Source organism: Populus euphratica, unplaced genomic scaffold (genome assembly GCF_000495115.2).
Source record: "Populus euphratica unplaced genomic scaffold, PopEup_1.0 scaffold5.1, whole genome shotgun sequence".
Classification (NCBI taxonomy): domain Eukaryota; kingdom Viridiplantae; phylum Streptophyta; class Magnoliopsida; order Malpighiales; family Salicaceae; genus Populus; species Populus euphratica.
In genome coordinates this window covers 5,399,471-5,427,461 of record NW_011499848.1, presented here as the reverse complement: position 1 = coordinate 5,427,461, position 27,991 = coordinate 5,399,471, and the positions used below count along the sequence as shown (strand labels likewise).

Genomic DNA, 27,991 nt, shown 5'->3' with positions numbered 1-27,991 from the left:
AATCAAAGACACTAAGCCTTTTTAATATATTATATAATAATAATATATAGGCAACAAGAGAGTTGAAATTTTATTAAGAGATTTTATTATTATTATATAAAAATCGATGATCTCATTAATACTTGTTTGGTACAATGCTCATATGATTATAATAATAATAATAACAACCACTTTATTTATTACATATTTATAAAAAATGAGCCACACTATTATATTTTTTAAAGAAAAATCTAGAATTGCTTATAATATCCACTGTTAATCATAGCTAACCATGACAAACATAAATAATAAATTATTATTAATTTTAAGGGATATAATTTAATTAGTTAGATTATAAGTTTGTTTTTCAAAAATTATTAATTTAAATCATAAAAATCTCAAGGTCACTAAATATTTATATAATTATTAATTTTAAGATCTGTAAAATTCATAGAGGTATACAAAAACTGACCTAAACTCATATTAATAATAAAAAAAAAAAACTAGAGATTGATGACTTAGATGTAAACAGTAGTTATGCATAACAAAACAATAAAATTATCTGCACTAGGAAAGATCTGGTTTTAATTTTTTTTTCTTTGGAATAGAGAGAGTATGATGCACTGCTTATGGATACGATGCTGCAAAGATTTAGAACTTCCATGGAAAAGGATTCTCCTTTCATCGTAAAACAATAAGATTTTCAATTTATTTATTATATCTGATGAAGATAATGCTTCACGTTTTATTTAAAGATTATTTTATTTTTCTAAAACATTCTCACAATCTGTTTTATAACTTTAAAAAACAAATTAAGATTTGCGTGCCATAATTAAAGTTCCTAATAACCGCTAGCTATAAGGATGGCCGGCTTGAAGTCTTGAAGACAAGGACGCAATTTTCAGCATAAGCGCTCGACTACTCGTAGTGTAGCCCAGAAAAAAAAGGCCCAAGGATGGTCTGAATATGGGCCGACATAAGCCCAAAACTATGGGGTGCCGAATTCAAAACGCCACTTTTTATCTCCTGCAGAAAACAAGAGGTTCAAATAAGACTCTGTTAATCTTGATTCTCAAAAGTATTTTTTACTCAAAATTATATCAAAATAATATATATATATATATATATATTATTTTTTAAAATTATTTTTAACATCATCATAATAAAACAATTTAAAAATATAAAAATATTCCGAAGGCATTGCAAAACAAAGTTAGATTGGAGGACAACAGCTGTCAATGAATAATTTGACAGCCTGCAGCATTCACTTTAAAGGGAATGCGCGTGTCTCAAGATGATTAGTTATGTTTTCAAAAAGACGGTGAGCGCAGCCGACTAGCCTTGCCCTCACATGCTAGTACGCGCTCCACGGAGAATTAATAATATTTTTTGTAAAAATATAAAAAACTACTAAAAAATATTTTAATTGCATTAAATTTGAACATAAAACCATACCCACTAACTTTTAACATAAAAAAGAAGAAGATAACACCCTTATAATACTACAATATAATTCATAGTATTTATACAATATTATATAATATGTGTATTAATTTATCAATATATTAATTTGATTTATATTTATATATTAGATAATTCCTCCGAGCTACACCAAGTTTTAAAACCAAAATATTAAATATTAAAGAACTATCTTAATTTAGTAATTTAAATTATTATGTAAAGTTAAAATATATGATTTATATTATTTTTTAATATACCTCATCAAGTAAAAAAATATAAAATTTACATAAATTCATATTACTTTGTGCTTAATTTTTATTAAATATATAAAAATAATGGGATTTGAATTTGTAACCATTTGGTAATCAAAACTCTAATACTATATAAAAGAACTATTTCATCGTAATAATTTAAATTATTAAATAAAATTAAAAAATATAATTTATATTATTTTATAACATTAAATTTTTATAGTTTGACATATTTTTTTATAATTTTTATTTGAAATGTCTTTTTATATAACCAAACCAACCACAAACACACTAGGTATTTTTTTATTAAAAAATTATTTTATTAATACATGAAAAGAAAAGGAAAGATACATTTCAAATTTCATAACCCATGGATAATAAAAATGAAAGTTAGAGCTAAATTAAAAGGAAAAAACCTCAAAATTATAATAATATATAATATTTGAAGTTGTCAAATTTTATATAATTCTAAATTAACTTTTATATTTTGAAAAATCAGTCTAATTATAATGATTATTCCTATAATGATTATTTTTTAATAATTTATCTTTATTTTATTTACCATGTCCCTCTGAGCAAAAAATGATATTGAAGTCCAGTAAAAAAAAAACATTTTGTGAGCTATAAAAAAATACCAGTCATTAAAAAAAAAAAAAAAAGATGCTGACACCGAATTTTGCACCGCCACGTTACGGCATTTCAGATAGCAGAAGAAAATGCCCGCTCCCAACAAATTTCCGGTCCGCAACGCTTGCGGTGGTATCCAACGTAATTTTTACTACCATGTATATGCAATGATACGCTGAAATGTTGGAGATCAAGAGCTTGGTGTGTGTGTGTGTGTAAAATCCTTATTTTAGACTCAAATCTAAATATAATCATTCTAATGGCATCCCAATTCTATAAATTTATTGATTTGAATAAAAATTTATAGTAAAATTAAGGAACATTTATAATTTTTGTCTAAAAGAATAATTTATATATTGAAACGATATCAATTTGAAATAAAAATGATGAGAGTTTTTTTTTTTTATGAACATTAATAAAAGGACTTGACTGAGAATTTGTTTTCAAATGTTCGGGATCAAATTGATAAAATTAATAACTCTGGGACTCCATAGATAATGAGTATATAGATTAGGAACCAAATAGACTAGAGGTCTTTTTTATTGAGAGAAATTGAAGTGACGTCTCCTAGGAGTGCATGGTTTCAGCGTTGCTTGTAAAAGCTCCTCACCTCCACTTTACATTATCTTGTCCCGTTAACAAATCAAATACTGCTACGTGTTCTTCTTCCTTCCTATTCGTTTACTCGCTCAAGATGCCTCGCCATAAATCTACCACTCCCTCGCCTAAATATTTCTCCTGCCGTTCTCCTTCCTTCTCAACGAAAAAATTGAAGGATAGCTTTTTCTTTGTTTCAATCCTTCACTTTGTTGATAAATTAAGCTTCTTTTCATAGAAACAAATCTTAAATTGAAAATGGGAAATGCCTTGAGGTTCCTCTATGGGCATTGCTGCAAACCAACAACGGCCGGGGACTCTGATTCATTGGGACCCCACGGCGTGTCAGCCGCAACAGTCGGTGTTTCAGCTCTTGCCCGTGATTTGTTTCACTTTGAAATCACCTCCCAGGTATTCTTTCTTGCTCTGAATTTAAATTTTTCTCATTTTTCGGCTGTTTCTGGCAATGTTTGACTCTGCTTGAGGTACAATTAAATTCTTGAACTTTTTTCTTTTTTTTTTATCATGTTATGGTCTAGCATAATTTCATGATCTTCAGAGTTGAGTGTCTTCTGTTTTTTTTTTTTCCTTAAGGTTCCAGAAGGACTTGATAAGCATGTGGTCTCGTCGAAGAAGGCTCAAGCTAATTGGTAATAATTATAAAGCAATCTTTAATTCTCTGTAAAGTTACAAGCATGTAGTGATATATAGTTTATCTGAATTTTGGACTTTAAAAGGTATAGAAAGTTGCTGGAGGCGTGGAAAGAAGCAAAACCCCCACCAGAAACACCCGAAGAAGTTGCTAGGCTTGTTATCCAGACCTTGAAGAGACATCAAAAGGCAGATGTTGAGGTACTAATTGAAAACCAATTTCAGCATTAGACTTGTTGGAGTGCAGAATGCTTACTACATCGGGGTAGGTTTAATGCAAAATGATCGTTCCTGTTTTTCCTTACAGGGTTTATTGGCTTTCTACGGTCTTCAACTTCCGCATACTCTTGCTCAAGTTTCTGCTGGGGGACCCACATCATTGCCTCAAGGGGTCAAGTTCGAGATGCAAACTTTACCAGTTAATTACTGCAATAACCCTTGATCAAACTTTAAATTTATTTACAATCTAGTTAGTTTGAGTTGGTTTGATGTGATAAAACCATTTGAATTAATCAACCCAGGTGGATCCACAAGCTGTAGCTGATGGAGATACTATAACAGTTTATGTTAGCACGACCGACACCAGGGAGTCATCTTCTGTTCCAGGGGAAGTTCATATGGCAGCTGTTCAAAGATCAAAAGCTCGTGCGGAGAGGAACTATGGGAAGGCAGATGCACTTCAAAAAAAAATTGTTGAAGCAGGATATCGGTTGGTTATCTGATTTGCCCAGTATAAATTTTGTCAAATTAATCCTCGGCGTGACAAATTCGTTTCAAATAATTCGTTTGCGTGCGCAGAGTAATAAATGTTCAAAACGAAGAGATTCTTGCTCGAAAGTATCGCATTCGATTAAGGTGACATCTGCTCCTTGTAGGATTTGGTCCCTAATTAGGCTTATTTATTGCAGAGGTTAATGACTCTCGACTGGAAAAAATGCAGGGGCATAGATGCACCTGAGAGTTCAATGCCATATGGGAAAGAGGCGAAAGAGGAGCTAGCTAATCTTGTTCAGGGCAAGTGTTTGAGAGTCTTTGTCTATGGAGAAGATCGTTATCGCCGCTGTGTAGGTGATATATATTGCAATGGAATGTTTGTACAGGTAGCGCCCCCATTTTCTAGAATTGATCTTTATATGATTTATTAGTAGCGTACGAATTTTCTAAAATCCGTATATCAGGAAGTAATGCTCAAGAAGGGTCTTGCATGGCATTATACTGCATATGATAAACGCTGGGAACTAGAAACAGTAAGTAACCATTGTTCTTTGCAAACTCCCGCACTATAAACTTCTTCGCAGTCTTAATTATTGTATGTATCTTATTAGTGGGAAAAGGAGGCTCGAGCAAAGCGTGTAGGGTTATGGGCTTCATCAAACCCTGAGATGCCATGGGAATGGAGAAAGGACAGACGTGAAGGCAGATAGCAATGTCCCAATTAACCCGTCCAGACAAGTGACCTTTTGTTTTTGCCTGAATCGACCACGTTAAGCAGGCATAACCCAAACCGGGATATATTAACCAATAAGATGCACCCTGTATCATATCAAAAGGTGTCTGGAAATTATGCCCAAATTTACACTTAATACCAAAGTTTTTGTAATTTAGTGTTGGATTGAAAATGCCATTGAAGCCAGTAAACTTGAGGCTAAAAGCAGGGAAATATCGTGCGTGCTAAGCTATAATCTCCGCACCTAGATGCTAAAACCATGAATGTTTGATAATCATTGCATATGGGTAAAAGAAAAATATCAGTGGAAGATTTTATAAATGCAATATTCCTGTCTTTGTCCACACCCCAGGGACCATGTACCCCATGCCAAGGATTTACCAGATAACAAAAAGTGCAAAACTTTTTCCGCATAAATACATAATCGAAGATGTTTCCAACCGAGACCTTTTAGAGCATCCTCTTCATTTGCTCGTGGTTTGCCTATTTATTTTAACATTTTAAAAATAATTTTTTTATTAATTTCAAATTCATATATTTTTAATATTTTTAATTTATTTTGATATGTCGATATCAAAAATAATTTTAAAAAAATAAAAAAATTATTAATATATATTTTAACACAAAAAATTATTTGAAAAACAACCGCAATGATAACAGCAATCAATCATACTGCCAAACAAGCTTCGATTAAATTATATTATAAAGAAACATAAAAAGCTAAAGAGCATGGGATTGGGATTTTACTGTAGTTATATACATATATTATTATGAATTACAATATTAAAATTACATAAATATGTAATTTAGAGGAGCATGGAGGGGCATTGTAGTAATGTCATGTTGTATTTTTTATTTTTTAATAGAACAATCGCTAGTGTGTGCAAGAGGCCTTCAAGCAGGCAAATTTGATCATCCACCGTCTCATGAGATGCACAATCATGCCTTCTTCTATATGATATGATGCATGTACATATATTATGATTAAATAGTCAACAATAATTTATTGTTTGTGTTTTTTTTTTTTCCTCTTTCCTAATAATTTAAGTACATAATTGTTATTTTTTTGTTTGTTATTTACTTGAGCTTGACATAGCTTCCACACCCAAGTCACTTGGGTTGGCATGACTCCCGGACCTTACTCTTTTATCCTTTAGCGACTTAAATTTAAATCTTCAATTTAGGAGCATTTGGATCTTTTCATCAGGCTCATTGGTCATTACAAGATTGTTTGGGAGTGTCAATATCTTTTTTAAATTTTAACACAATTAAAATACTCTTTTACCCTTAAAGTCAAAAAACATTATAACTATTAACCAAGGGCTTTCTTGATTTTTGACAATATTCATAACAGTAAAAATACTTTTTTGCTCTTAAGATAAGAAAATGACAAGCCGTTAGAAAACGATATTTCATGTTTTTTCAATTTTCATGTGCAACACAATAATGTTTTTAGCCTTAAAAAAAAAAAAATAGCTTGCATTTGATGTTTTTACCAAATTCAAGTGTCTTAAATCTAGCACCCACGCTTCTTAGGTTTGGCATCTATGTTTCCTGTCAAACCCATAACTCTTAGATTTAACCAACACTCTAAAAACATTCTCTAAACTTCTAATATTTTTTTTTTATATTCTTTCTAAAAATTGATATTAATCCGTTGCAAAACACCGGCAAATATACTAAATATTTCTAAAACTAGTCTAGAAATTAACGTATCATAGCCCAGATTTTCAAATGCAAAAACACCATTGCAACTGAGAAAACATACCTAGAGTTCGGTGATACAAAACAAAAGACTGAATCAAAAGACGCAAAAGATTTCATCAGCATCTGGACCTCCAAAGAGAAAATGCAGCCGAATAAGAAACTGCAAAAAACGATAAACGCAATTTAGTATGGAAGCTCTATTGCTAAAATCCATTCATGAAATGCAAACTACCATTAATTGTTTATATCTTTTCAGTTACCAATTTGCTTCTCCTGGCGGACCATCAGCCTGAACAGCTAGCCATTCCTACCTAACAATATTTCATTTGTTTATCCTTCCAGATCTTTCCACCTTAAAGCATTGCACAGCTCAATCCCTCCCAAACATATTTCATGGCTTACTGATAAAATTCTCACAAAAACTAGAGTTCAATGTACAGCCCAAACTAGCCATTTCAGCAGTTGAGTAAAGGGCTCTCAACTGGCTGTCACTTTAAGTTTTACAACGGCATGCTCAGCAATTATATTTCTCTCTTGCTAATATTAAAGGGTGATTAAAGCTTCTCTCAACCATTCTTCTAGGAAACACCATTGACAAACTGTTGATAACAAGATGAAATTCACAATCACCACAAACTAGTGAAGGATAGACGGGCCAATTCAGCATGATGTAAAAAGACAGACAGAAACTTTATCCAAGGACAATGCCAAGGGCTGTAACAGGATGGTTTTTGATCAAGAAGATGCAAAAACATTGAGATGATTAATGTTGGTGCAATTCAAAAGGAGTTATGTCAGCTAATCACAGCCACGTTCATCAAGTCAGTAAAGAATAGATTGATAGGGACCTGAATATGCATTCATGTATCTAAGATACATCAAATGTCAACAAAATTTACTTATCCTCATGAATGAGCAAAGATTCAACAGTCAGAAATTCCTCACTTTTCCTCGATCTACCCAGCATCATCTCTATTTGTCTTTATTTGCCAGTAGAAAATAATATCAGATATGAAACAATGGCGTAAAGGAGTAAAATAGGTCAAAACGAATACCGGAAAGCTGTTTCACAGTTCAGCTTAAGATTAAGAACTTGGGAAAATGAAGCAAACATTATAGAGATAGATCATCATAGCAGGGGCAGGGGGGAACCCTAAGTTTCAGTTGGCATCTTGAAGTATTCATAGAAAGAAAAGTTTTTTAATATAGTATCCAATGCGTGGAAGGAGGATTAGGAAACGTGATAGAGTAGAAGCTGTTCTGTCTTGTTTCCTGGCACTGGTTTTAAGGGCAATGTACCAGTCAAGTAGATATCCTAATTCCTCAAGGCAACTACATAGCAGTTGATATTCACTCCTAAAACCACGTAATCCTAAGCACTATGGCGTTACTTCAGGAACTTTTCTAATAATTTGTGGTTTTCAAAGCAACAAGAGAATAAACACAGTGCTTCTCACGCTTTCCCAGGAATGAACAAAACAGCTGCATGGCAAGAGCTTCCACTGAAGCTGAACATGACCCATCATTATTTAGCATGCCATAAAATTTAGAACTTGTTATTATGCATCCAGTAATGGTTAATTTTCTTAAGCGAACCGGTACCAAGGATGAGTTTCTACCACTGCATGGAGGGAAAATGGAAATAGAATCAATAAAAAACAAGAACTTGGTAAATCAGCAGCAACAATTGTAGAAATTCACCAGGTGTTCTCATTTGTGATTTTGCCAGGACTAAAAAAGTTTGATCTCATTTCCTGTCATCCTCTGAATCTGAGTCACTTCCATTATAACCTAAAGAAGTCCAAATAAAAGTCGAGTAAGACAAACGGAGCCATTCCCTAGAATACCACTGAGAAGAGAGAGAGCATGTACCTGGACGTTTATTGCTTACTTTCCATACTGAAGCTCGACGCTTTGAAGCTCTACTAATCCAAGCACTTCCCTAAAACACGATTTTATATAGACCATTTAGAATGGCAAAATCACAACCAAAAGATTAAGAGAGGAAATACAAAACTGATGACTGAGACGATTGGGCAGATAAATTAATAAATGGAAGGCTCAGAATCGCTGGTGGGAATGTAGGATTAGCAATGAAATGAAAAGCCCTTATCCTATACATGCTTTGAGACTGTCACACTGAAAATACATCACTAAACACTCTCTTTCGTGTTGAATAGGAGACCAAGAAAACTTTGGTATTGTGTAACAGTTAGAAACGAATGATTCTAAGAAGATGTTTTCCAACTCTAAACTCAAAAATCTTCCACGAAGGAGATTAATCTAAATTGAGAAAATCTAGCATAGTTCACAGTTTTGATTGCCAATTTAAAACGCAAATTTCTGATATCCCTCAGGCTTTCAGTGACCTCCCAAAAATCAAAATTGTATTTACCATCCCCCAATCGGACTGCTAACTGCAAAGAGAAGAATCTATAAACAACAGCAATAGGGACTATAAAATATTAAAGCTCTAACTTCTGTTCATATTCCTAATTTCCTCGGCAAACAAACGAACATAGAAGCCTCGGAATGCTGTGTAATCTGCACAACCCAATTGTTATATACACAAACAAACGTGAAATGGAAAAGAAATACCAGCAACCTGATCCGAATTGTGTTTTCCCTTGTTTAAAACCAAAGGCAGCATAACACTCAAAATCCAATATTTTCTCATTTACAACTCACAAAAACCTCGAAATGGCAAATCAATGGCTGTGTCCTACAACCCCAGAACACAATACAACACTTGTAACAATAAAATTAAAGTAAACAAGGAAAACCCAGAAACGAAAACAACATAAAGAACCAAAAAATAAGCACTCAAAGAAAAAAACAGATTAAACCTTTTCAACATCTTTAGGGACACCATAGCCATTAAAATACATCTGACCCACAAGAACTTGCATGGAAATGTCACCAGTCTTTGCTTCCTTTAGTGTATCTTCAAACCATCTTTTAGCACAATCAGAGACAACCTGACCTAATGGCACCAGTTTTTGGCCATCCAAAATAAGAGAACTTTCTTCCATCTTTTTCACCTTCAATCGCTCCGAGTCAACCCGGATCTCACTCGGCCGCGATGGAACAACGGGTACGATGCTTTTTTTGTGTCTTGGTTTGTGTGAAGAGACTATTTTGGATAGTTCCAGGAGTTTGCCCGTGGAAGGAAGTGACTTTCCCATACAAGAGAAAAAGATGGAACAGTTTTTTTTTTTTTTTTGTTGGATTTCTTCTTAGTTTTATTGGGGTTTTGGTTTCTTTTATTTCAGGGGCCCTTACTTTCTTTTTCCCCCCCTTCTTATCTGCTTTTTAAGCAGCTTCCTTATCTGACATTCACGGTAATGAATAATGGAGATGATTTCATAGGGGGGGTTCCTTAGACCTTTGTCCCGCGAGCTTCTGTTTTTTGTCTCTTTTCTCGTTTGACGGCCTAACCCCCATTTGCCCTAATAAACTGTTATCTCATTGAAATATGGCAAATCCTATTTAGCAATCCCCTATCTTCGAAATTAAACTTGATAGACGAAATTAACATGAGAGTGTAGTTGAGGGGGGTGGATATTTTATCTTGGATTAGCCTTTCAATTTAGTCCTCAAGTGATTGGAATTTGAGGGGATCGAGGGAGAAGAAGCAGGGGATATAGCTCCAAACACTTCGGGAAATTTTCTTGCATATAGCAAACACAAATGAAATTTGGAGGAGGTGTTCAAGGTTTGTCAATTCTCCCAGCCCCTAAAATCTAAATCCCCTTCATAATAAGGCCTAAGATAGGGTACTAGGGAGCAGAAGAAATGTGGTTTATAGTTCTTAGCTTTTTTTTCCTTCCCGTATTAACTTTCCAATCACTTCAATTCCAAGGGATAAGCTTAATGGTTGAAAGAATTTATTGAATTCCTTGATTTATTAAGTTCAAAGACACATTATATAAATGTGGAGATGTATTTTTAATATCATTTAAAGGTTTTGAATTGTTGAACCAAAAAAAATATATGTATAAAATAAAACCTTTGCAACCTCTTCTATGATCTCCCCTAGTTTATCTCTCTTGTCCATTGACGGGATTGGTCTTCTAATTTTATGCTCTATACAAGAAAACGAGGTCGGTTCAACTCAATTTCGATCCCAAACAGATATTTATTAATCAATCACGTGATCTTTCCATGATCTTGCAGCATGCAGAGTACAGATTGCGGATTCTATTACACGGGTGATAAAACAAGTCTCTGAATTCCTTGTTGCAAAATGCAAATATTGCAAACAGCAGAAAGATCATTTTATAGTTTGTTTTCCAGATATATACAACTAAAAAAGAAAATGCTCTCTATATTTCTATTATAAAGCCCTGCAGGCTTCCTATTCTAGTTTTTTCGATTATCAATTTATCATGACTAATAATATCTGGTAAGATTCAAGACGAGAAAAAATCAACTTACGATCTACCGTGCAAACTAGAAGTTTTTTCCATAATGATTAGGCCGTCAGGATACAGGCCACGTCCTACGAAGCCGTAACAATTTCTGACCGACTGAGAAGGAATAAAAATAAACGCCTATTAATGGCGCAGAACGCTCTCCAACGTTCATTTCGAAACTCCTGGCAACAATAATTCTCATTTGAAATGAGGATAATCCACTTACAGGCCAAAAGGATGATGTATCTAACTGTACCCTTCCTATTATAGATTGTTTACTTAAAATCTTCAATGGTTAAAGATATGATGAACATACTGCTGACAACTATAAAATAGGAAACAAAACAAACTACACCAACAGTTTTTTGGAAAAAAAATCCCAGGCACAAATTAAACTGTAAAAATTGGCGACAAATCTGATTGTCTTCTTCTGGCTAGCTGGTTTCCTGTAGGTTTTGAGGCAATTCAATGACGGTTTATGGGGTTCCTCCTGTTAGTGTGGTTGGGGAAAGCTATTGCGCCCCATACCCCCTGGAGTTGATTGTCAAGAAGAAGATTAAAAAACTATCCAACGCACAGTTTGAAGTATTTGATCTCAGTGGCAACCTCCTCCTCCAGGTAGATGGTGGTGTCTGGAACTTCCAGTTGAAAAGAGTTTTGCGTGATCCTGCTGGTTTTCCTATCCTCACGATCCGCGGAAAGGTAATTGATAATCCCCAGAAAAAAAAACATATATATTCTTCTTAATGTTTTGAGGAACACAGGAAGTAATTAATTGTTACAGTATGTATATCTATGTTGTGTTTGGTATTGCGTTTATTGAAGAACCTGACCAAGTACATATGGTTTCTTTCCTTTTTGGTTTCTTCAAGGTACTTACACTATGGCATAAATGGAAGGCTCATGCAGGTGAAAGCACGGATGACAGCAGTGTCCTTTTCACTGTAAAACAATCCCGTCCTCTCCAAATTAAAAAAGCGATCAACGTCTTCTTGACCCCCACCTCCAAGAAAAAAGAAGCTGACTTTCACATAAGCGGATCTTATACTTCTTTGTCATTCAAACTTTATGAAGGCCGTAGACTCATTGCAGAGGTACCAACGGATAACCTTTATGCTTACATAACTAATTTCTATAATAATTTACCCTGCGGATTTGAAAATGGGAACAACATCTGTTTTGCCAATGTTCAACATCGTAGAACATCGTTTCTTTCCGTTTCTTTTCCATTAAAAAAAGGGTGTGGATGGATGATTTTGGACGATAGAATGAGATTTATTAATGTAACAATATTTCACAGGTCAAACATAACTTCACGCTTGAGAGTTTCTGCAAGGGGAAGGAAAGATACAAGGTTAAAGTTTATCCAGAGGTTGATTATGCATTCGTTGTGGCGTTGCTCGTAATTCTTGACGAGAATGACACCCCTTGAGCTGGCGGTCCCTTGGCGCGGCGGTTCCTTTTCTTCCCCGCCTCTGCGATTGTCGCTGTGTGATACCTGTGCAAGTGTTAACCTTGTAATCCTGGTGTGTGTGATTTATTTCACTTTTATTGTAAGATAACACCACTCGTGTATAAACCCAGCAATTTTAATAAACCAAAGATCCCCATTACTGTTTTCAAATCAGACAAATGGAATATCCATAGACGCCAGCCACTTTCTGTGAGAGAAGGAGCACAGAGATTGAATAATTCCTTGTCGGATCATTGCTTCCTTGACCGCTGCTTGATTTTGAGCTTTCATGATTCTCTTCATCACAATCGGTTCATCTGCTATGTCTGAAGTTAAAAGCCCATTATGTCTATAGGCAGGCCTAGCGATGGCAAGATTGGCAAATAGGCATTATAAATGCACCCTCCATTTTACAAGCCCATGAGTGGACCAGAGAGGGCTATGTGGGCTGTGGCCGTCAAGCGAAGCTGGCCCCAGTAGTGACTTTTTCTATCTCACGAGTTTTTTTTTTTTTTAATAGGACATCCTTGGTTTATGTGTGTTGTTGTCTTCGAATATTAACATGTTTCGCTACTGGCTCTTTATAAGCAACCCCAAACCGTAGTTTCCTATAAATTATTACACAAACATCAATTAAATGAGTTAATAATGCAGTATTAGCATTTATTATTTTCCAACAATTATGCACTCTTGGAACTCTAGCAATCAAATTTAAATTTTAAGCAATGGTAAGTTTGACTTCAATGCTTTAATAAAATGTTATTTCAATGACAAGGTGACATGGAAATGAAAAGATGATGTGACATAACAAGTGAAATAAGATGATATTTCAATATCCTCTACCAATGTTTTAATCTTCAACCAGGCTAGTCATTTAAATACTCATTGGTCATTATTATATATGCCACCTACTCAGAACCTGGTTGGAAAAAACCAATTGATAATCAGAATGATAATCACGTCTCAAGTGACCCAATGCAAATTTAAAATTATTTTTTATATTATTAAAATTTGTTAAAGTCAAAATAATTTTTAAAAATAAAAAATTTATTTTAATATATTTTTTGTAAGGTTAAATCCTCTCTCTTATAAAATATTGTTATTATGACTCAAACCAACCTTTTTATATCTCACAATTTTGTTTATGGTAGCTCTCAGGTTTTAAAATTCGTTGTATAAGGTTAGATATCATTTACTTTATTTGCCTTTTTTTAATATAAAATATTATATTTTTAAATAAAAAAATAATTTAAAAAATAATACGCATCGTAACTATTAAACTCCATTTAACAGAACAGCTCACATCAAGCTTAAAGCCGGTCCAATCAAGATACTGTTGCTTAATTGGATAGTCCAGTTATGTTACGTGTGAAATTGAACTAATAACTAAATTTTCTCCGCCACCTGTGCACAGGATAAGTGGAAGAAAAAAGAAAACTATAGATTTGTAATGAGTTAAATAAAGGTTTTATACCCGGGAAAAAAGAAAAAGAAGGGCACTGAAAATGACAGGAACTCGGTGAGAAAAACCATGGAAGGAAAGCAACAAGACATCAACAAGTTGACGTGTAACATCTTCTCCCACCACTGAAATCGCCTAGTCTGTCCGCTCTGTTAATCTATTGTGTTCTTCAATCAATTACATCATACGTGTAACTTTCGATGTGAATTCAACGAGAAATGAAAGGAAACTTCCAAGGAGAGTGGTTAAGTTCCAATTTTCAATAGGTGCTTCAAATTATCAACATCACCTAGCCTCCGAACGGGATAGATTCCGACGTTGTTTTCAGAAAAATTAAAGTGATGGATTCTAGCATAAAGCACGAAAGCAAGAGGGCACCGCCAGCATCTCGAAGGAAAAAACTAGTTTCTGCCTGGTTTGTTCCTCCTCCTCTTTCTTTTTTCGAAAAAGGAGAAAAGGGTGTTATCGTATGCATCGACTTTTGTTTGTTTCGGTCAGCTATCAACCGATTCTATTGCTATAAAAAACCAATATTCCATCATGTTGGTCTTCTTATCGTGATATTGAATCAAAATGGGGAAAAATAACGCGTTATTTACACTAGCTGATCATGCAAGGATAAGAAACCATGGCATCTTCGGAGGCGGACATGCTTGAGCAGGGAGCTGGAGAAGCACTGTCACAAAAAGCAAGTGGAAAACGTAAAGAATATGGGTACAAATGGAATCAAACACTAAATTATTCATCGAACACTGCTCATGTTGGCCAACATTCCCCACCTTCTCTTGCTTTCGTGCTCTTGTTTGATCACACTTGTATTTAAAGTAATGGTTCAGACTTTGCTAGGGTTGGAACATGCATGTATAATTAACCCACTTGTCATCCTTCAGCAATTAATCCCAAACTTAGACCAACATAAATTATTAGCATCTCTCTCTAGATCTCTGATCACCAATATTCACCCTCATAGATCAAAATACGGTTGCAGGGATAATATACCTCCTAAATAAGCCACTGCCAGCCCCCCTAATTACGCCCCTGCCTCTTTTTTTATTTTTTTTACCTGGTCTTTTCTCTAATAAATATTTATCTTTTTTTGAGGGGGAAAAAAAGCATCTATGGAAGAATTCTCCGAATTTTTATAGGAAACCTAATTCCCATGAGCTTGAATTTTGATGGACAAGAAGGCGACTACTTGCACAAAAACAATAGCAATAGCTTTTAAATATTTTTGCCATTTAGTTTTCAAATAAGAGCTTGTTTGTAAACATGGCTCTCCGTGTGACTTCAAAAGTTTTATTTTATTTTTTATTGTTATAATATGTTGATATTAAAAAGTAAATTTTAAAAAATATTATTTCCATACATTTTTACATAAAAAATATTTAAAAATAATTGTTATTATAACACCAAAGACAATCCAAAGAAGAAAGAAGAAAACTTCAATCACAGGAAGTATGATAATGCTGCCTTCGTATCATCAGGTGTGCAAGGGCTTCCAAACGTCCAAACCAATATACTACACCTTTGCAAATTAAAATTAGAAAGCTATCCTTACTGAAGTCCTTGAATGAGTTTGAATTTAACCAAGCGTTAGAAAAATCAAACCAGATTATTCAACCGTGTAAATAAATCGGAACGGTTTAATTGTCCTCGTCTGCCAACAAGCAAACAAGTGTTTTCTTGGACGAGATTTTCGGGTCTTATACGCGACCAGATACGTGTTGAGTTGGAGTATTGGACTCTATGCCATCAGAACCATTATGTGTATTGCCTACGATTATGTCGTCACAACTAGTTGTTAATTATTAAGATAAGGGAGAAAAAATCAAGTTCTGATCTGCTTAATCTGCGTTTCACTTAATCATTGTGTCCACATTCATGAGCCTTCATAAACCAGGCGACAAAAATAAAGGCATGATGTGAGTTCTGGCACACCATCACATGTCACCATACAATGCACAACAAAGCGCCGTACAGGGCATCCAATGTTTACATTTAAAATAAACACTTTTATTAATTATTATATTAACAATATTTATTATAACAAAAATAATAATATTTTTAATACAAATAATAATATTAAACTTGAATTACTCAAGTTCAAGTTTAAGTGAGTCTAATTGTAACATCAAGTCTAAAAATCTTAGATTTAACTGTAACAGTAAACCCAAAAGCTTTAAATGTGAATCTGGTTACAAGATCGTATCATGAAAGTGTGACAACTAAATAAAAAAATTAATATTAAAAACTAAAATTAAACAAAAAAAATTTATTGAAAGGAAAAAATAAAGTAAAACACTATTCTAATTAATATTGCTTTGTGAGAAGGGGTACAATAAAATCCCCTCATAAAATTACGATGATCTAATGAAAAACAAACAAAACAAATCATAAGATTTATTTTCTAATAAAATCGATACTAAAATATAAAATTAGAAAAAAAACTAATTAAGAAAAAGAAAAAAATTGAATCAAATGTGTCAACCGGCCAAGTTAGGTTAATCCGGCAAACTTGAAATCTGTATCATAAGACTGTGATATTAGATGAAAAAAATATATAATATTAACAAACTATATAAAAAATATTAATTAAAAAAATAAAAAAACCCTAAAAAAATAAAAAAACATTTACCTCTCACTATAGATTTGCATAGTACAATTCATAATAAAAGGTCGACCTTTTTTTTATTATAGTTATAATATTGAAAGAAAAAATTGAAAGAAAAAACTAATTGAAAAAAAAAAAAATAGAATTAACCGGGTTAACTCGTCAAAGCAGGTTAACCCGTTAAACTAATGATTCGTGTCATGAGAGTGTGATGATTAAATAAAATAAAATATTAATAAACTAAATTAAAAAAAAAAGATCAATTAAAAAAAACAAAGGAATGAAAACCTATATGAAGAAAAAAATAATGAAAAAAAAGAAAACAATCTAAATTAACTAGATTAACCCATCAAGCAAAGTTACTATATCAAATTTGATATTCGTGTCATGAAAATTTAATAACTAAATATAAAAAAAATTAATATTAACAAACTAGATTAAAAGGAAAAAATAATTGAATAGTAAAAAAACAAAAACAAAAACAAAAAATAATAAAAATAAAAATATTAATGTTTTCACTATGGATTGCACTATCAATGAAAAATTGATGTCATTTAATTATAGTTAATACAATGAATTATACTACTTTGTTTTATTTGTTAGAATTTAATTTTGGAAATCAACTTAGTACATATTTGTATGTAAATTATTTTTTAAGATATTTTTTATTTAAATATATATGAAAATAATATTAAATTATTTATCTAACAATCAAATTCAAATCATCTAGTTCTACCCGTGAAAACTAATCCAAAGAATCATAAATTTTTAAAAAATCAATTATTGAGGTGCTCATGTTAATTATACACAAGGGTGCTTAATTTATTAATTTATCACATCATGCACAACTACAATATTTTCTTATAATTTAAAAGAAAATGCTATGTGAATTCAGTTATAATTTTACAGTTTTTACGTCCCAGTAACTAAGATGTGTAATCATGAGAAACAAAGTTCAAGCTTCAGGAGAGACGTGATGATGATTTAAAGATTTGGGAAGGACAATCCTGTTGCCTAGTCTCTCGCCTATTAAGCTCCTAATTACCGCAAACAGGCGTCTAATGGTAAAGATCTTATTAAAAAGCAGTCTTGGATTCCCTCTATCTTTGGATTATCGAACATGGTGAAATGCTCGTATAACATGTTTGGTGTGTTTGATATTATATTTTAAAATTTTATTTTTTATTTTTAATTAATATTTTAATATATTAATATAAAAAATAATAAAAAACATTATTTTAATAAATTTTTAAAATAAAAAATATTTTAAAAAGTAACCGTATCATCTTTACATACCATGTTTAAAATATAATAGATTTAATTTGTTTTTTAGAGTTGATTAATTTTTTAAGTTTTTTTTTTTAAATATATTAAAATAATATATTTTTTATTTTTTAAAAATTCATTTATGATATAAGTATATCAAATTAATAAAAAATTAATTTAAACCTAAAAAAATTTAAAAAATCTTAAAAGCATGGAGGTAGAAAAGTTTTTTGATATTGTAATAATAATTATTTTTTTAAAAAAATTATTAAAAAATTAAAATAATATAAAATTTATTTTTTAAAATTCATTTCCTATAACAATTCATTAAAATATTTAAAAAATAATTTTTTTTTCTCAAAATTATGTTTGGACCGCAGAAACAAACTGCGGTCAATTCCTTTTGTATGCCCCACCATTACAAAAAGAAAGTAAAAAATTGAAGCCTATGGAGCCTGGCCGGGGGGAAGAGAGTTAAAATCTTGCAGGATACGTGGACCCACTTCTTGTTCTGTCCACTACTTTGATGTGATCATGATTGATCTGTTTATGAATCCCAAAAATAAAAATAAAAATAAAAATAATTCGATAATGGTGTCCCAAAATGCTTGATACGGGTGTGCACGTTTATGATACAACGGGCCTACTCTCTCCGTGTAGTTTGAAACTATTAGCTGTTACACATCGTGTCCGACCGTGCTCCCGGCAAAATAAGCCGTCTGATTTTTAATAATTATAAAATGACAAGAAATGTGCTGTTTCCACTCCATTTCTCTAACAAATGCATGCGTGTGGACGCGCGCAAAACACCTCCGAACCATGCGGAGTAAAGTTCCAGCTAGTCAAAAAAGCATATCAAGAGGAGGTTTATTATTTTTTTTCCAGTTTTTCAAGTTTAAGTCTTAAGTTCGGTATCCAAGAAAAAATTATTGAATTTTACTGAATATATTTTATTGATATCAGAGATATATACTCTTGAAATTTTATGCGAAGAAATTTAACCTCGCTTAACATTTTTTAAATAATATTATGATATATTTTTAAATAATAAAATTTTTAAAAAACAACTATTACTACACCATCAAATACCCTCTTAGTAAGTGAAATGAAGCTCAAATACCTTTTTTCAGATTAATCATGGCTCGCTAATTGGAAAAAAAAGGCATTATTGTTCCTGTAACTTTTATACAAATCTTCGATAATTTTATACTACTGAACAATTATCTTTTTGTCTTGACTGATATAATTTTTCTTCAGAATTCAACTACATTTTCAACAGACTCTAGATTATATGCGTTCAAGTTTGCTAGCTAAAAACAGAGATGGTAACCCCCCTTGGTAGATTGATGCCAGCATTTAGATTCGGATGCTTAACTTCTCCATGCTCCTATACACGTTGCAACAAAATATTTTTCTGGAACGTAAATTCCAAAGGATTCAGCCTAGACGAACCAAAGCTGGTTGGAATATTTTTTCTGTTAAAAAGAATAAGAGATATTAATGAACTTTAAAAGGGTGTAATTTAATTAATCAAATTTTAAATTTAATTTTTAAAGCAGTTTGAGTACTATAAATTTTAGAATTATTGAAAGTCTACCTGATGATGATTAATTTTAGAATCTCAGAGAATTAATATATATATAGTTTGATGAATTCCCATATATTTTTGCCGAGAACTAGGACAGAAAATTTGCTTGTGATAAACGATAAAGGCGCACCGATGGATGACGCGTTCAATTGCATCTTACGGGTTGTTTGGACTTTGGAGACCCGCTGCCCCTCCAAACGATGCTGACCAAATCTTAAATTCAACATCGTACCAGCAAACATCGTTCAAAACAAAACACTCCTGCCCTGCTTCTCCACCTTCATCAAAATCTTCTTCATCCTCTCCTCCAAGGCTTCTGCTTTCGTGTGCTTTGTGTCTGTAAATATATTAAAATAATATTTAAAATATATTTTTGATATTAATAAATTAAAACAATTAAAAAGACAAAATTAATTTAAAATTTACTAAAAATCCGTGCTAACGCAACCACAGCATGCCTATGAGAAAAAAAAAATCATTTCAAAAGGCTAAAGGGCTAAAAACTAGAAATAGCACAATTTTCAACACTAGTGCCGTGATTTTGACCAAGTCACGAACGGGAAAAGGCTATGATCCACAGAATTAAAATTAGAACAAGAATAAAGGTTAAAATAAGAAAATCGCAGTACCACATCTTTATTGCACGATTAAAATACCAAATTACAGGGAAATGCAGTGTAAACCAAATAGGTCTCCCCATCTAGGCCGACTCCTACTATTTTCACACACACAGCTTCAACAATCAAAACCAAACCAATACAAACCAAACAAGACCTAAGAGACTCACATCTCTCTTGACACGCAAGACACACACGTGTGCACCCTATTTATTCCAAACTACATGTATATTACAATACTCCCGGATGCACCTGAACAGAGTCCGCTCAAATAGCCAGAACCAAACCCGGCACGGACTTACCGACCCGATTGGATAGGGTGCTCTCCCAGATGGATGGGCAATGCAACAGAGATATCTCGCCCGTTGATGATGAATTTGTCTTAAAATCTGACGGTTGTGATTGATTTCCAAGACGAGTAACAGTAAGAGAAGTATTGAAGTACTCTCTAACCTGGGTAATTATCCCATCGGTAACAGTCCAAGCGTGCACCCAGGAAATGGAACGGCTTGTATTACACCCTTCAACAACCACAAGGTTCCCAAAAGAGGTGATGGAGATAGGGGAGAATTCAAACGGCACGTCGTTGTCTTTTTTTTCACCAGTAAGAAGGCGCATCATAAACTGGTGAGACGGCGGGCCATGGAACCACCACTCAAGATCGTTGGCTAGGATCTTGTGTACCGTGTCCACGTCACGTGACTTTAAGGCTTCATAGAAAGCAAGAACCACGTCTTGGTTCTTTTTTGTCGATGTTGGTAGCTTTGGTGCAGTGATTTCTGCCAGAACTTCTTGTGAGTTAGCCAGTTCTTGGGAAAGTGCTGAATGCAGCTGATAGAGGAGGAGGACGGGGGTAGTTTTGCTTAGAAGAAACAGCTACCAGAGAGAAAAGATAACCGATTGAGCTTGCCAGGGAGGCCGCGGGGCCTTATATACAGAGACGGATATGGATTAGATCCTGACTCTGTGCTTTTACGTGTTGTGGGTTTGTAAGGGTATTTCTGTCCTTCTGATTGCTTTGTGAGGGTGGTTTGGTGATTTCAAGTTAAGAGAGGGAATATATGGTAAACTACGTCTCAATCCTTATTTATTTAGATATATTACATTTTGATCTTTATTGTCTTACTATTATCAATATCAACCACACGTAATTCAGAAGCAATCCAGTACTTGAACATTAAGAAAATCTGGATTGGACGAAATTGTCATTTCAACTAGCTTCAAAAAACACTAACAGGTTATTGATACAAAAGCTCACTGTATCATAAATGCATCCACGATCTATCTAAATGCTCTATTGATGTTCGAATATTCGGGATACATATTTTGTTTTATTAAAAAATGGCGAGGTTCATATTTTATATATTTTTTTTACTAAATAATATGAATTCTCACTGTATGTTTTGCAAAATAGTTCGATATAACAAATTTAATCCTTCAAATAAAAATTAAAAATTGTCAATTTAATAGAAGAATAAAAGATAGAGGAGCATATTGTAGATAGATCAGGGAGCATATTGTAGTTTTTGGAGGCTTCAAGATTGATACTGAAAGCATTACTACTACAGAAGCCGAAGTGAAATACTCCTGAATTTGTAGGGGCTAAAATATAATCTTGCAACATCACTTCAACAGATTACGTGGCGTGAAATGATTGGTAAATGATTATGGTAAATCGGGCCTAATGTGTTTTCCTGGACCCGCCAAGGACAGGTAAGCGACGAAGCGGCGAAGACAAGTTAGTCAAGCCAACTTTTTTGACCTCTGATTGGGTTTTAATTAATTTGTGAGGGATTGCATTAACTGCGTTTGGCAGACAGATTGGTGCAAATTTTGAAATATTAATTGGGTGAGGGGGATTGCATTAACTGCGTTTGGCAGACAGGTGCACATTTTGAAATATTAATTGGGTGAGAGAAAAACACTTAAACTCAGAATTAATACAAATCTAGTAAATTATATACTAATTTCTCCAAAAAAAATTTATATATTACCTACCAATCGGCTTTGCTTTGGTAGTATCGAGTCCCAACCCTTTATTTTTTCAAGATATCTCATTCCGAAAAAAAATAATTTATTTTCATAACCCTTTATTTTTTCAAGATATCTCATTCCAAAAAAAAAAAAAATTATTTTCGTATCAGCTTTTATGATAATTCTTTATTTGACTATTGACTGCTGACTATATATTTCTATCTGTGACCAGAAAATAAAAGATAAACTATATAGTAATTTGTTTAAAATTATTTAAAGATAAGGTATTGAATTTAGAATTCCAAGAATGTAGAATTACAAGCATTAACGATGTGATATCATTGATTTTTCTCATGGAAGACCTTTGGTAAAGATTGAAATGTCAAGAACAGTAGCAAATGACTTTGGGAAAAAGGCAGACATTAGCATAAAAAGATATACAATCAATAGATTAAGTAACAAGTTGTGTTCCAACTCTATAGGTTAAAATTATCAGTAAATGGTTTTTTTTTTTTACAGAATTTCCTTGAAGGTCTCGGGTTTTAGACAGTCTTGTGGAAAATAATTTTATATAAATATATCAATTTTGTTATATTTGAAATCTGATTGAAAAGAGAAACAATCTTGATGAAAACCGATCTTAAAAACATGCCCCTGTGGACGGAAAGATTCCCAGCTTCACCGGCCTTATTAAATTCAAACAAAATAAAATAAAAATTAATGCACCCGCTTGAAAACAAGGTCTTTAGTTTTACTTTTCAACCTTCATATGCTTATCTTATTGGGTCCACAATGGCCGCTGATTATCAATGCGAGGATGACTTCTTGGGAGGTTGCAACCTTTTTTTTTTAATATTCGAAACTATTGCTGAAAATATTTTTTAAAGTATTTTTTATTTAAAATATATTAAAATAATATATTTTTATTTTTTTAAAAAAATTAATTTCATTATCAATATGTCAAAATAATTTAAAAATATTAAAAAATTAATTTACTTAATAAAATTAAAATTTAATAAAAAAACGCCGGTCTTAAATGAGCTTTTGACCTGCTAGGTTTTTAGTGGTCTGTAAGAAATTGATTTAACAAGGACACTGAGAAATGGTTACGATTATTTTCATTTGATTAATTAATGGAATTCCTAATCATATGGCAATATCCTGGATAAAGAAAAGAAGAAGAAGAAGAATTCCTACGGCAATTGTAATTTCTGAAGAATTATCATAACTATTAATTAAGCATCCTCGCACAATATGGGCCATTCAAAAGACCATAAACTATGGATTGATATTTATTTTCTTATTTAATGATTTGATTTAATCAACTGTTCTGCCCATAACGGGAGACGTGAAGAGCCTTGTCAACTGCTGTGTATAGGCATTGCACTAACACATGAAACTTTGAATTGCCCGTCACTGAAGGCTAAGCAGAGGGAATTCCAAAGCTTATACAGTATGGAGGAAGACTTTGATTGATCAAAAAGAAGAAATCACAATCGGAAAGGGTGGGCCATTGGCTAGAGCTGCAGGTCAGAAACTTTCCCCAGAACGAAGAGAAATTACAAGGAAAAATGCTTTGGAGAATATGTCCATCCATCGCTATTCACTGCCAGTTTCAAGTGCAAACGACCTCTTATCCGAAAAGAAACATGGGTCCTTGGCTAGTAAATTCAAGGCAATAATGGCTTCTGTCCTCCACAGCAGAGATTACAAAATGGGATGTTCTTAGCAAACAAATTCTGATGCTAGACAGGAGACAGCATGTACAACTGCCACCGATAACACTAATGGCTTTAGGTCTGAAACAGGATTAGTTTAGGAAATGTCCAAGAGGGAGCTCATGTTCAAAGAGGTCTTGCAAGCTAACCATGCTGATGGGTGCTCGGAGAACAGGCAATTTGGCACAAACGAACTGGTTTCACTTTTTTATTGGATTCACTGGGAAAATTGCGCTGGTTTTTCACACCTAGATATTATCCAAGAATAGATTTATTCGAGGGTAGTCCTGGACGTTTAGCCTGATTGGTAATGTTTGTTCGACTGTCAAGGGCTCAGATCCTAGGTAGCCATGGAAACCAAAAAAGCTTACATCGACCAGTAAACGTGCATCTAGCAGGAATTTAAGAGGAAAGGAACAGTAGAAGAAAAGGATAGAGACAGCACGAGGGCAGATGGAAGTGCATGAAGACGTCATAATGCATGGTCTCCACTTTTTTTTTAATTAATTGAATATTTATATTAATTTATATATATCTTAATTAATTTTATATATATTAAATTTAATAATTATATAAATTTTTAATAACTTTAAAATTTATAAAACTTTAATTAATTTTTTAAAAATAAATTTAAATTTTTTTGAGTTAAATTATATTTTTCAAAACTATTACCGTCATTTATAGTTTTTGAATATGTTTGGAAATGTAGTTATAATTTTTTTTAAAGTATTTTTTATATTAATAATATTTTTTTATTTTTTAAAAATTATTTTTGAAATTAATATATTAAAATAATTTAAAAATATTAAAAAAATATTATTTTAAAATAAAAAATAAAAACATTTCAAAAATTTCAAAAATATTAAAAAAAAAGACTCCCAAACGCTAACTTCACCTTCTTCCTACAAGAGGTTCGGACCATAGCTAGAAGAGGAGACTATTATTAGAGAAAATACAGGTAGGTGTGACTCTATCAAGGCCCCCGGCCGGCCTCCCACGGAGGTACGTTTATGCTAGGTGGCATTTGGACATTCAACTTCCTTTCCACTTGAAGATTTTGCTCACCCCATTTTTACCTACCTATTGATTACCCATAGGCTAGCAGCTAGTTGCTACCCCTCCCACTCTATCACTACCCTCTTGCTTTCGGAATTTCAACTCCCAGTGCTCTTCCTGTAGCCATTTATTTCTCAATAAATTTCAACGGCTTGATGGTATTTTTATTACATGGACTTTTAAATTGTTTCTATTTTTATATTTGTTATTCAATTGCATAAATTTTTAAATTTTTACTGATTTAAGTGTTGCTGTTAAGTTCCGTCTATTTATGCTAACATGATCGTTAGATTGGATTGACACGTAGCATAACGACATGTTTATCAAGAGTGCATAATCTTTGTATTTTCTTTCGAATTAAATACTCAAGTGTCCATCTTCTTCTATTTTTCTCTGTTTGATTGTTTATACAATCATTAAGAACCTTATTTTTTTTATATGAAAAAGGTTATTTAAATTATACTTGAAATAATATAAAATCATTATAATTTTTACAAGACTAGGAAAAATATAAGCATGGAAGATGATTCTAGTAAAAATAAAAAAATAAACGTTAACAATTATAATTATAATAATATTTCCCTTTTGGATGACTTTTCGTCCTGTCCATTTTACACCCTTTTAAATAGATTTTTAAAAGTAAGAAAAATCACATTGCCTGCTTAATTTTATTTTATTTTTAAAAATTAATTTAAAATAAAAAAATAAAAAATTATTTTTTAAAAAATATATTTAAAACATCAAAACAAACCGTTACAAAACCAACGCAACAAAAATAAAAAAAAAGAGTGTTGTTTGGTTAAAAGAATGTTTTTCAAATTGAGGTTATAAAATAATTAAAAAAATATTTATTAATATTAATAATTTTTAATTTAAATATTGTAGACTTAACTATTGTTATTATATAATGAAATAAATAATATTGATATTAAATATTTTTTATTGTTTCATTAAATTATGTACAATTTCATAATGTACAAAATCTATTCAATAAAATCTATTCAATAAAGACTATATTTTTCATGGTCTTTTAAACGTGTAACAACATTAGGTAAGATATCACCACAAATAAAATTGAGTTTGTGATCAAATTCTGTAAATGCTACGTCATTAAGAGATATCCTTCTAATTTTTTTAATAAAACACAATTAAAAATAAAAATAAAAATTAAATTTTTTTAACTAGGTTAGACCCCGCAAGAATAAAATTGGGATTGCGATCGAATTCTGCAAATACTATGTCATCAAACAATCTTCTTCTAATTTTTCAAATAAAATGTAATTAAAAATTAAAATTAAAATTTTTAACCAAGTCGGACCCGACAAGAATAAAATTGGGATTGCGATCAAATTCTGTAAACATTATATCATCAAGCGATCTCCTTCTAATTTTTCAAATAAAATGTAATTAAAAATTAAAATTAAAATTTTTACCCAAGTCGGACCCGACAAGAATAAAATTAGGATTGCAATCAAATTCTGTAAACATTATATCATCAAGCGATCTCCTTCTAATTTTTTTAATAAAACACAATTAAAAAATAAAAATTAATTTTTTTTGGATCAAATCTAGTTCAATACATTTAACTTTGAACCTGAACAAACCAAAACCATAAAGAGTGACTCTACTATTCACATGAACAGTGAAGTTTTACTCTTCATTATACAAAGACATAGTAGAAAAAGGCAACAATTAAAAAATAAAAATTAATTTTTTTTTTATCAAATCTAATTCAATGCATTTAACTTTGGATCTCAACAAACCAAAACCATAAAAATGAACAGTGAAATTTTACTCTCCATTATACAAAGACACAGTAGAAAAAGACAGAAGAAATTGCTTCAGCTAAATCTATGATTTTACCTTATTTTTTATGGGTTCTATGTATCAAAACACAACCACAACTTATAACCAAATATTATATAATTAAATTAAAAAAAAAAACAGTTGCTGCCGCATAGCCAAACGCCCACTAACTGGCGGTGAAATCATCTTAGAATTTAAAATTTTTGCCACAAAGTCATTCTCTGTAGAATTATCTTCGAAGGCATCCACATTTCTCCATGTCGCATGCCTTTTTCTCGGAGAGTGGCATTACACGGACTCCACTTTCTGTCGAGAAAGAGATTTGAAAACACAATCATCCACTTCATATTGAATTCGGCATCCCCTTGCCCCTTTCAGCATGAATTTCATCCGACCAATACGACACCATCTTTCTTACTTTATAATTACTATGTTAACAGGAAGCTTGGGCACCGAACTTTTCCTATTGTTTTCACATAATGTCAAGGCACTACCGATAATGGTACCAGGGGTACTGCATATTATTTTATCATGGCAACTGAAAAATTGGTGGTGAATTGGTCTGTACTCTGTAGAATGGAAAGAACAATTCCCAGCTAGTAGCTACACAGAACAAGGTCCTGAAGCATAGAGATCGACCCATGATAATCACACAGACAAGACATCGTACAGACAATCTTAATTTTGCAACGTGAATACTCACAGCAGAATTATGTAATAGGATTGTGCAGTCTGAGTTCGGTTCTACGTGCATGCATTAAAACTCCACGAAAAAGATGGTCTTACAGGTGCACACCCATGATAATCATACAGAGAATGCAAGTTATCAACATCGACAATAAAGCGAACAGTGAACTCTCGGCCATGACGGTATCGCAGGTTCATAATGCTCTTTAGCATGCCCCATTATAGGCAGATAAATTGACAGCTTGAAATGCTGGCCGCGATTGTGACCTCTGTGAGAAACAGATCTGTCAATACCTAATCAAACAGCAGATCCAGCTCGTGGAACATGCTAACAATTTAAGCCAACACCAATAATTTAATGATCCCAGTGATTATACGACAAAGTAACTACTCTCTCTCTTCATCTCCGTGTGTGCTCATGCGTCTGCCCGCATGAAGACACATAACCTGGTTGAAGCAAAGGAATAGGTAACAAGAAAGGGAATAGCTAACATGAAGACACATAACCTGGTTGAAGCAAAGGGATAGCTAACATGAAATATCTCCTAATAATCAATACTCTCTCTCTAAAAGATAAAGATTATCATATTTTACTTTTCACATACATTAAAAATATAA

At 32.5% G+C, this 27,991-nt stretch overlaps 4 protein-coding genes across 5 annotated transcripts; 2 read left to right on the top strand and 2 right to left on the bottom strand.

Moving 5' to 3' along the window:
* Window positions 1-2,764: 2,764 nt before the first annotated feature.
* Window positions 2,765-5,273, top strand: LOC105118830 (staphylococcal-like nuclease CAN2). The gene is made up of 9 exons (XM_011016882.1): window positions 2,765-3,326; window positions 3,510-3,565; window positions 3,653-3,767; window positions 3,874-3,984; window positions 4,088-4,275; window positions 4,365-4,421; window positions 4,507-4,666; window positions 4,745-4,813; window positions 4,892-5,273. Exons 1-9 carry the CDS (start codon window positions 3,174-3,176, stop codon window positions 4,988-4,990), a joined length of 1,008 nt encoding a protein of 335 aa, XP_011015184.1. The 5' UTR covers window positions 2,765-3,173; the 3' UTR covers window positions 4,991-5,273.
* A 1,409-nt stretch (window positions 5,274-6,682) lies between these two features.
* Window positions 6,683-10,177, bottom strand: LOC105118821 (uncharacterized). Of its 2 annotated transcripts, XR_841031.1 has the most exons (5): window positions 9,567-10,177; window positions 8,593-8,662; window positions 8,422-8,511; window positions 6,981-8,341; window positions 6,683-6,880 (listed from the first exon to the last, which is right to left on the bottom strand). XR_841031.1 is itself a non-coding variant. In XM_011016867.1 (4 exons), the coding sequence occupies exons 1-3, from the start codon at window positions 9,903-9,905 to the stop codon at window positions 8,468-8,470; spliced, it is 453 nt and encodes a 150-aa protein (XP_011015169.1). In that variant the 5' UTR covers window positions 9,906-10,174; the 3' UTR covers window positions 6,683-6,880; window positions 8,422-8,467. The 2 variants fall into 2 exon arrangements, 1 of the variants encoding a protein (XP_011015169.1); XM_011016867.1 differs by lacking the exon at window positions 6,981-8,341 and having other exon boundaries at window positions 9,567-10,174.
* Window positions 10,178-11,470: 1,293 nt separating this feature from the next.
* Window positions 11,471-12,567, top strand: LOC105119504 (protein LURP-one-related 14-like). Its single transcript, XM_011017649.1, has 3 exons — window positions 11,471-11,837; window positions 12,008-12,229; window positions 12,436-12,567. The coding sequence occupies exons 1-3, from the start codon at window positions 11,604-11,606 to the stop codon at window positions 12,565-12,567; spliced, it is 588 nt and encodes a 195-aa protein (XP_011015951.1). The 5' UTR covers window positions 11,471-11,603.
* Window positions 12,568-20,399: 7,832 nt separating this feature from the next.
* LOC105119493 (uncharacterized) lies at window positions 20,400-21,341 on the bottom strand. The gene is made up of 2 exons (XM_011017641.1): window positions 21,303-21,341; window positions 20,400-21,008 (listed from the first exon to the last, which is right to left on the bottom strand). Exons 1-2 carry the CDS (start codon window positions 21,339-21,341, stop codon window positions 20,400-20,402), a joined length of 648 nt encoding a protein of 215 aa, XP_011015943.1.
* Between the last annotated feature and the right edge of the window lie 6,650 nt (window positions 21,342-27,991).